The sequence below is a fragment of the Patella vulgata genome, chromosome 1 (genome assembly GCF_932274485.2).
Source record: "Patella vulgata chromosome 1, xgPatVulg1.2, whole genome shotgun sequence".
Taxonomy (NCBI): domain Eukaryota; kingdom Metazoa; phylum Mollusca; class Gastropoda; family Patellidae; genus Patella; species Patella vulgata.
Genome location: NC_065879.2, coordinates 67,891,461 through 67,902,550, shown reverse-complemented (window position 1 = coordinate 67,902,550; position 11,090 = coordinate 67,891,461). Strand labels below are relative to the sequence as shown.

Genomic DNA, 11,090 nt, shown 5'->3' with positions numbered 1-11,090 from the left:
AGCACAATTATTGTTACCTGATCTGTCAACACGAATTAAGTTGGCAGTATGAAAGAAACTTGGTTACATGCAGATTGATAGATTCCCTAATGGAAAATCCCAATAAAAATCCGATGGGTTTTTGTTGGATTCCAGAATATATCATAGAAATGGCCCATAAAGTATTCCAGGAGGAATCCATGATAACAATATTATACAAAAACAATGCATACAAACCTAAATAGAATAGAATAGATAAATGCCTTAGTAGACCTGAAACATTTAATCAGAAGTAAAGCAGCAGACAGGGAAATAAAAATTGTTACCTTTAGATGATTTTTTTCGTGGCCCCTGTTCGTCCACAATTGTTTGTGGACACTCTACAGGTCACAATTCTTATCCAATTTTGACAAAACTTGAAATATAGGTTTTTATTTTATGATCAGTAGTGGAATACCGCGTTTTATCAGTGAAATAAAAGTGTTATTCCACTGGCTAGAAGCGGACAAAGTAGTCCATGTTGTTTTTACCTAAAATGATTGTAAAATCATAAAATAAATAGAACATTTGTCGTTTTGTCGTGAATAACATATTTTATTTCATCTCTAAGCAAGAAAACGTTTATATTTTCACTCATGCTACGCCTTCGTGAAAATATAAGTTTTCTTGCTTCTCGATGAAATAAAATATGTTATTCACTCTAAAACGATAAATATCCTCTATATCTCCAAAAGATCTCGTTTGCTTTCGATATTGGCATATATCGGATCGAAACTTCATGGTATGATTGTACGAAAAATCACGTATTTAGCTTGTGGGCCCTATAGAGGTCACAATTTTAGACCGATTTTGATGAAACTTGAAATGCATGTTTATAACCCAAAGTTCTTGGTTCCTTTCGATATTTGCGCATATCGGATCGTAACTTCCTGAATTATGGCCCTTGATTGTACGAAAAATCGCTTTTTTTCAGCTTGTTCTCTATCCATCTCTTGCAAAATGTGGGCGTATCCTGCCCGGCAGCAGCTGGTTGTACAATCAGGGGCAATAATCCAAGAAGTTACAGTCCAATACGTGCCATCCGAGATGTTTAAACATAATCTTTATCTAATTTTGATGAAATCTAATATAGGAAAATGTGAGCATATAAAAATCGGAACAAAAATAAAACATGAATGTATTCAGTTGTACATTTTGGAACTTCGCTGGATGGGGAATTTAGAGGTGTACATGTATGATGAAATAGTCAAAGTTGGTTATGATGCCAATACTGTATTTGAGCTCTAATTAAAAGTAGGGTTTTTCACCATTTAAAGCACAAGATACTACTAAAGGCCTATTCACACTACAGATAGTTTGTCGGCAATTTTCCATCTCCAAAGAATAATTGGTTTGCAGTGCATTTAGAAGACATGCTTGTCGTTGATAACATACATGTATGCGATATCAAATTGAATGGGGCCCACTATATTCAGTTTGTACATTATATCATTATATGCTTGAGCACTTTAATACATACATGTATCACAATGTAGGGGCTAGTGTTGGCACGATATATATATATATGGTTGAATCATTGTATCGTGATTCTGTTTTACGTTTTGTTTTTTTTTGTTGTTTTTAAGTACATGTAATCTGTCACTCTTAATTATCCACGTCACACATTATCCATAGGTACGCAAACACCCTTAAAAATATCAATTATCCATCTGGTTTTCTTGATATAATATATTGAAGTGGTTTTGAATCGTGATACGTATCGTATCGTAGCACCTGAAACGCAATATGTACCATATTGTGACTGCAGTGGCAATACCCAGCACTAGTAAGCACTGGGAAATTCTTGTGCACACGATAACCTTTGCTGGCAAATCAGTACAGTGTGTCAGGTGTTTTGGTCAATAGATTTTCACTGACCGGGTATGGTATGGGTGAAAAATTCAAAACATGTTGCCATGTAACAATGAAGTAGGTGGGGAATTATAGCCATAGAAACATGAATAATGGGAAATCAACACCAGCAATTGGTATAGTGTGCAAGTACACGTACATGTAAGAAGGTGGGGAATTCAAGTAAAAAAAAACCAAACAAACAGCACTCCTTGTAATTGTTTTTAACAACTATTGAACATATAAAATATTATGAAATCTGTTTACACTGTTAGAAAAAGAAAATATAAAACATATGGATATTTTGTCATTAGAAATCAGTTCCTAATTGAGCACTAGATTTCTGGTGGGAAATATATCCCTGATGCTATATTAAAGGGTAGACAATTGTCACAAATTTCTGCACAAAATAATACTTTTTATAACAAAATTAAACCTGTCAGGTATTAAAGGGATATAACAAAGTCTTTTAATTTAGACCATACTTTGGTTTCTGTTTTACGTCATTTATACTTAGACCATATTTACATTTGTGATTAATTCATTTATACTTAGACTAGAATTAAGGTTGGGCCACATGAAAAAGGTTTGTGTTTAACAGACCAGACTTGATTCCTCAGTTACATGTTACCATTATTGCCAAAGAAATAAATATCTAATTTTATTTAGATTGGGATATAAACCACCTCAAAAAATATCCCCCAACTAAGAAATGCGACCACATATCTACTGTTTTATATAATTTACACTGGTTACCTGTTAAATATCGAATTGATTTTAAGATTTTATTACTTACTTTTATTAAATAATTTAGCTCATGTTTACCTCTCAGATCTTTTAGAACTTTATACACCTGGCCGAACATTACTTACATCAGATAAACTACTTTTAAAGTCCAAAACTGTTAAACTAACGGTAGTCTCTTATGGTCAGCGCTCGTTTAGTTTTCAAGCACCTGTTTTATGGAATAATCTACCATTTAGTTTAAGATGTTGTACATCTCTATATTATTTTAAAAAGCAACTTAAAACACATTTATTTTATCAGGCTTTTAACTGACTCTGTATACAACATGTCCATAATTGTGTTGTTTATTTAGAAGTGCCCCTGAACATGTTAGACATTCCTTAATCCATATCTCACTGGATTTTGCATATGGAATTGCATGTCCATGATTATAACATTCATTAACAAGCTTCACAATAATACTGTCTAATGGTTCATTAAAGAGAGATAAACTTTACAATATGTCTTCTTTTATAACAAGCTTCATCAATGTCTGTAACAGTCATAAATAGTTCAGGAAGTAACAGTTTATTATCGGGAGATAATTATGCAATAATATCTTTTCACAATGTCTAATACATTCTTATTGGTTTAATAAGGGGATACTCAATTAGGGGATACTCAATTAAACGGAATATTGACAAATCGAGTGAAAAGGGGGATTTCAGGCTACAACCCAAGCGCCGACTGCATATGAAAATATCTCGGCCAACCATGACAGCTGAACCATATTGATTGTGTTTAATTACATCAATATTCTACTCGCACAACCTCCATTGTCGGGACGGGAATGAATTCCACTTCACTCGATTTAAATCCTGTCAATTCTGGACGATATGGACTGGCAATCAAACATCCCCATTGGTTTACTATTAGAGCTAACTATTCAAGGGAAATAATCATCACAATAAATGCCCATGTAACAAGTCAATGAAATCTATTGACAGTGTCCGTAATAATCGCACAGGTTCTACAATAATATCAGTTCGTCCTGACATTTCTAGCACTTTTAAAAGTTTCTGTTTCAGTTCTTGTTGATGGTCTAGGTTATCCAGTGGCGCTAAAGCTACATCCCACAAACCATTGGCACACGTCACAAGGATTTTTTGCATGGATTTTAACTTGGCACAAGTCTGGGTGATGGTGATAAGACTGTCCATATTTAGAATGTTGGCAGAAAGATCAAGCACTTTTAAATATTTCAAACATTCCTTGATAGTAACACAGAATTCGGGAATGATAGCGTCCGAGAGGTTGTTCTCAGCCAAATTAAGAACACAAACATTCGGGAAATGTCGCATAGTTTTTAAGAGGTAGGTCTGAGACACGCGACTGATATCGAACATAGAAAAATGTGTGAGTTTACTTGCATTTAGCTCTCGTAATGATTTTGCATGATGGGATTTGCTCAAACTATCCAAATCGTCCTCATCTATGTCACACCCGCTGATATTGAGATATTCAAGCGGAATAGAAAGGGCATCCAGTACTTCCCCTAAACATCCCAGCACATAATTAGAACTAATATCCAGTCTTTTTAAATTCACCATACTGGAAAACAGAGACACAAGCTTACTTCGTCCTTGAGTACGACTTCGTGTTTTGCCTTTCTGTAAGTAAATACTACACTCCTGGATGTCCAAGAATCGAATGTTTACAAATTTCTGTAAATCAGAAACAACGGTGAAAAATATATTTTCCTCTAGCTGTGATAAACAAATACCATCTAATGTCTGAAAAAGAAAAAAAAAAAAAAATTATGGAGAGTGTGATATTGAAATCTCTAGGTAGTAGTACTAGGCCACTGACACATGTAAAATAAACCATTTCAAAATACAGATGTGACGTCAACTTTTGATGCTGGGAGCCACAGTGGATAAGTGTGGAGGTCGCGGGTTCCATACCTAGTGTTGGCCGAGGAAGTTCACCGTGATCTCTCCTTGTCAGTGGTGCAGGACGGAGGGTCTGACATGGACAGCTGTCTAGTCGTCCAGATGGGATGGGAAAACCGATGTCTCATGCACACATTGGTGTGCTTGTAAAAGATCCCCTGGCAGTTGGAATTCGATAAAAGAGTAGGCTGTAGTGACGGGAGGGGCAATAAAACTACTGAGGAAACTTGTGTAAAACAGAGTAGTTTGAGCAAGTAAACAGTCTACATGAGAATATGGAGGAATATGATCCATACTGAATTGTAAACATTCGAACAACTGACTCTACAATTATTTTAAAGGGTTAGGAAGAATGGTAGAAATTTGAAATAACTATTTCTTTGGAATTTTTTTTTAACATATGATAAACTGGAATAATCATGAAATATGATAAATACCTGGGTGTCTTGACCTCTAAGAACTATAAATGGTGCCAGAGAATCTAAAATCTGTTCTCCAATCTGTAGATCAGACCTAAAATAGAAGTAAAGTATCTCCATTTGTCAGGCTCCCCAGTCTTGTTTTTGTGTGTGTGTTTGTCTGTGATTTAGATTGTATTGTTTTGATTTATGTTTTCATTAACAAGATATCCCCAGTGGATTTGGCAGACTGCAATACCTGATCTATAACCTAGAATATTTTGTTTACAATTTGGCTATTTGATATCATAAGGGTAGGCCATTTAAAGCCAGTTCTTTCAACAGTTATTTGACTGAATTGCTCTATGGCCATAAAGGGGCAACATTTTAATAGCTACCTGATCTGTAGAGAAGAAACTTGAATGTAAACAGGGGTGATATGACGTAAACAATTGCTGATCAGATAATCCATAAAAAATGTATTTCCAGTGAGGAACAGCAGTGAATCTAGTTTAACTATCATTCGTTGTCGTCTTGGTAGCGCTATTCTAACATTGGTATTTTTAATCATCTCATGCTCAAGAATATCACGGAGTAGATTTGGTAGGATATCATCTGTCAATCTTGAAGCTTCAACGCCTGAAAATATTTTTAAAATGAACCACAATAAATAGGGCCTACATTCAGACCTGCCGTTTTTTTTTTAAAATCATGTATTTCGGATATATAAAATAACAATTTAAATATTTTTCCAAACATAAATTCTTATTCAGTGATTTTACTCAAGGGTCTTGAGCAGTGGAAGTCAGGGCCGTAACTAGCTCAGAGCAATAAGGGCGGGCGTGAAGTGTTCTCAGGGGTGCTGTAATATTGACGGACAATGTATATCTATTTTTTTATGGTCGAAAATTTGTTCAGGATCAAGGGCAATAACTATGTATAAAAATCTAGATCAAGGTGATCCAACACATTCATATAGTTGCCATGTCGGTTGATGATGTCATGGAAATATGACGTTACATGTATCTGTTAAGTTGTCTAGCTTGGTGGACATAATAAACTCATTGACCCGTTACTCACCTGCAGTCTGAGCAATGACTTTAGCTAATTTCTTCGGGTTTAGTTGAGATTTGGTCAGGGATAAAATTGGCCACATTTTTACAATAAGTTTACAGAACATTGCATCTACAATAAAAATAGGAATTAAATGCAATGGAAACAATAACATACATTTTATTTTCCACATAAAAACTGATTTTCAAATTTTCTATCATCTAACATCTATATGCCCATCAACAACTTTGTCATCTGGGTTATCATGATGAAATTTGGGAATATAATTGTGCTTTCATTAGGATTTTGTCTCAAAATCAAACTGAAAAATATTGCAATACAACTAAGCACATGGCCATATGTATTGCAATAATTATGAAAACCATGCACAGTGAGAACAATATTTCATCCATTTATGGATATTCTTTAAACATGCCTGTTTGTGGCGGTACAGTAAATAAACATATTATCTAATGAACACAATGATAGAAAGTATGATTTCATATACTAGACAACCATTAAACATTTGAGATCAAAATATTATGCTCAATTTTGTATAGCAATATGTATTACAATATTTTGACATACTGATCTTTCTTGACAGTCCTAGTTTTCATCCTTCAGAAAACTGTCGTTTCAGCTAGAGGACCACCTTCAAATGTTTGGATAGAATCTGTTGTAGTAAATGTTTGACTATATAGTGATTATCGGTTTCACCATCAGTAATTCGCCGATAAGTGGCCTATCGGTAGAAATCAGTATTGGCCCATACTAAGTTGCCGATATCCGTTCAAAAAGACTTGGCAAATACCATTAAAATATTATTTGAATTGTGAACAAATCATTCTCCCTTGACCCTTTTATTTATGTTGTCGTGTGAGTGACTATTCGGACATAATACAAAATATGACACTCAACATATGGTTCAATTTTATTTCAATAATTATTAGCTTGTATGTTGGGGTCCTTAGCATTGGGGGGAAACTGGAGGACCCAGAGAAAACCCATGAGATTGGACAGGCGAACCTACTCATCACGTTCAAGCATGAAATCAAAACCACGCCGATATGTTTAACTGTCAATATCTGAAATCGGTAAAACCGATATTAGCCATATCGGCACATAACTAATATGGAAACTTTTTATACAGCCCTGTGGTTGTACAGTCGAATGTGGTATCAGAGGGAGAAGATACAACATAAACTGTCTTACTTAGTTTAAATCCACGGAGATCAACACATTTTATTTTACAGCGTTTCTTTCTTCCGACAATTCCTCTAAATACCACCAGATCATAGCCCATTTCTTCTTGAAATATTTCAGTGTATTTGACATCACCATACAGAATTTCACGAAAACTATAAATCACAAAATTTAGAAATTAATAAATCAAAAAATTTTAGATTGAACAGAAAAAAATTAATCAAAGACCAACATTTAGGATCTTAAAATCTGACAATCATTTGCCAAAGACAAAGTTGACAAATACATGTAATGAATGCCGATTTTGTATGAGGCAAAAAATAGAGTCGTGTGTTGACAATAGGAAAGAAAATGAGTTTCCTCCCACAGTTAAAGAATATTATGCACAAGCGAACTAATGAAATGAAATTCAACCCCAAATGACCTAGTTTGTGTCGAGTGGAGTGTACTGGACGTTTCTCTCTCTAGAAGTTAGAACTGAAAATAAAGAGCTTATAATGCACCACGCCCCATCACTGGAGACAGTGTATTATTTAGTTTTGAAAGAAAAACACTTGGTTTCTCATATCTAATAGCATTAGAGAGTATTGTTCAGAAAGTTGTTAAAATCGTCCAGAACAAAAAAGCATAATGGTTTTTACTACCCTTTAGTTTTTAAAACACACACATTTTGTTATCAGGAGGAGCGTCTAGTTTACTTGTTCAGTCTGAAGCTTCTAACAATATACTCAAACCTGATAAATATAACCCGGTAATTCAAAGTGACATGATTACTTTACTTAAGATCAAAAATAGAACTGTTAGTTTGTTGGTTGATTTGTTTCACACAAAAAATACAGTAGACCAAGCAAATCTTGATCAGGATACATTAATTTGTATAACCAATTTTGTGTTGAACAGGTGAAATATTGTTCTAATAGCAATAAATAAACTTCCCAATGGAATTCACACATCAGCTAATTGCAATAGCAATACAACACCTTAGTTCAACCTAAACAAAACCTATCATTTATTATATGATTATCATACCAGGTTTTGCTTTTGTTGTTACCTAATACATGTACCTACCATAAATCTGAAAGTGGCCAGTTTGCAATTAAACAGCTAACAGCTGCTGGTTGGACATTATCTATGGCAGCTCGCAATAATGTTGGTGCCAGATGACACGGTGCTGTTTCTATAGCCAACTCGGCTAACTGGGGCCATTTGTTGATTGCCTTACAACTCAGCAGAACCAGTGGTTTCACTTTATTTTTGGTAGGTTTATCTTTATTAGATGATGGGTTCACTTTTAGTCGTTCATAATCGATTCTATCTGAGGCTTTAAACATGGTCTGTAATAAGAATAAATTTATTTTCAAAACTTTAGTAACATTTATGTGATCCCAACCTTTATAGAAATAACATATCAAATATCAAATGCCAATTGAACACCGTGTTTTGACATAATTCAAAGAGAGGTAAGCTAAATAATTTAAGCACTGCGAAAAAGTGCTAAGAATTGGCTAAGAATCCACTATGAATTTTCAATAGGATTTGCTAGGAATCCATGACGATTTTTTTCTAGGGTTTGCTAGAAATCGACGGCGAATTTCACTAGGAATCCACAGTGACTTTGTGCTAGGATTCGCTAGGAATCCACTGTGCTTCGTCATGGATTCATGCCCTAAATGAAATTATAAAGTTTGTTTATTATATTTACTCCTCATTAATATGACACGTGATATACTGGTCCCCTGTGATTTATGATGCATGGAAATTTTTGATACGCATTGTTTGTTTAAATGAAGAGTGTATGTTAAAGCCCATCGTATCTAATTTATTTATTTTAATTAATATTAATACATTGTGATGTAATTGTGCAACATGATCCAGCTCTTCAATTCTTACTAAATTATGAAATAATAAAGTTTGTGTTTAATTATATTATCTATTATCGGTATCTGACTTACATGTATATACATGTACATTGTAATTCAATGATTATCGGATTATCATTCATTGCTTCTTTATTGTTTTGGCAGATTTTTTGATGTGACATACATGTACCGTTTCTCACTTCGCGGAATGATTTACAATGTATGGCACCATTCTGTAAGGATCTTGGATTTAGATTAAGTGAACCTGCGAGTAATGAAGTAAAATGTAAAAGCCATTTGTATATAATTTAAAATTTGTATATAATAGTAGCCAATGATTAATGTATTACATCTACTTGCCACGATGTGGAAGTTATAGATGAAGACCAAATGATATGTATAAGAAATTGTGTATAAGAAATTGTAAGTCGTTCAATGTTCGCATACATGTATAGCCCCCACCTAATATGTATGTACCGTACTTTAAAAGAATCCTAAACAATATGGATTACCGGTGAACGTTTTCCTGAAATTAATTAATTAATCATTGGATTCGTATTCAAACCTGTTTGTACATTATATATGTAGGCTACACGTTTTCACGGCAGCCAGTCTGCAGAGTATGTCCAGTGCACCCACAAGTAATTTTTTTCAGAAATCGGTACAAGCAAATTTTCTTTAGATTTGCACACCAGTTTGGCACGACATTTTACCTTGCACGCAGCAACTTTACTTCAATCAGTACTAATTGTCATTTTTTTCTGTATACAATAATCTGTTGTCAATTCACATTCGATAATAACGATGATACGCGACATGCAAGGGAGACAACTGACATAATAGTAAGTAGTGAAGTGACTCAGTGTGCGAGTCAAATTGACCCAATCGAGTTGCCATATATGTGGCTAATGTATGCATGCAGTGGTTGCTTTAATTTTGAATTTCAGTGGTTTTTTTTTGAAATTACACGTCAGACAGAAATAACATAATTTACCACTCGCGGATTTATCTCCTTCATGCTTGAAGTGTTAGGTTTCACGACGGAATTTAGTAAGGATTTTCATTGCACGCACGAGATCTCGTCAAAATCGGACATACTCTGCAGATTGGCATGGCAGCATTACTATTATTTTACAAGGCTTTGAGTTTATTGTAGACAAAATTAGTTTGAGCCTTGCTTCCTCACTCAAAAATAAGATACATGTAAATGTATTCAACTAAAATAAAGTACATTTTTCTTCAACAAGCTAGGATCGGGATGTCAATGGCATGCAAGCGATCCATCGCTATCCACCGTGATTTGCCACACTAGCGATTCGCTAAGAATTCAGTAAGAATCCCATGAAAATCACTAGGTGTTCACTGATTTGAGATCCAAACTCTAGCAGTGTTCTGTGCTGAGACTGTAGCTAAATACATTTGCATATATGACATGTGATGTGTAGGCCTACCTTTTAAAATGCAACAAGCAGCATCCAGCAATAATTAACACAATGACAATTTAGACGAAAGTATAAAGGTTTTACAAATGCAAAGTTACGCAAAAATGTCCATGAACACGCTAATGTTGTGTGTTCAGACTTTTTTACTTTTTATTGTTTTGTTTTTTTATTTATTTCTCAACAAAAACAGATTTTAAAATATAGCATCATAAACATACTGGCAAAAGAAGGTGTACACATAATATTAGGCATTGACAATAAAGCCGTAAGTTAGAGTAATTACCATAGATTATTGAAACCCTGGACATAAACTCGAACATAAACTGAGTTATTTATAAAGTCAATGAGTTATTTCCTGGTTGTAAAAATACCATGAAAAGTCCGCCATTTATGTTTCTTTCTCACAAATTCTCGCGAGATTAATTGGTTACCAACAATTTCATCCATGCAATAAAACGAAAAACGTCCACGTTTTGTAACAAATTTGTATTAGAAAAACGGTTCTTCACTAAAACATGTTCGCAACATATTAATTGTTTGAATTAGCATCAAACAGTATTCTTTTTCGGCCTATATATAATGTTTAAA

General features: G+C 34.2%; 1 protein-coding gene across 1 annotated transcript; it reads right to left on the bottom strand.

The window, feature by feature from the left end:
- Positions 1–2,077: 2,077 nt before the first annotated feature.
- Positions 2,078–11,061, bottom strand: LOC126832565 (uncharacterized). The gene is made up of 7 exons (XM_050563410.2): positions 10,786–11,061; positions 8,270–8,535; positions 7,211–7,356; positions 6,026–6,130; positions 5,344–5,584; positions 4,985–5,060; positions 2,078–4,388 (listed from the first exon to the last, which is right to left on the bottom strand). The coding sequence occupies exons 1-7, from the start codon at positions 10,786–10,788 to the stop codon at positions 3,558–3,560; spliced, it is 1,668 nt and encodes a 555-aa protein (XP_050419367.1). The 5' UTR covers positions 10,789–11,061; the 3' UTR covers positions 2,078–3,557.
- Positions 11,062–11,090: the final 29 nt, after the last annotated feature.

Coding starts and splice junctions, on each gene's coding strand:
- LOC126832565 (XM_050563410.2), bottom strand. Junction 6,131..7,210: donor TCTCCGTGGATTTAAACTAA/GTAAGACAGTTT, acceptor TTTTTATTGTAG/ATGCAATGTTCTGTAAACTT. Junction 5,585..6,025: donor AGTCATTGCTCAGACTGCAG/GTGAGTAACGGG, acceptor AAATATTTTCAG/GCGTTGAAGCTTCAAGATTG.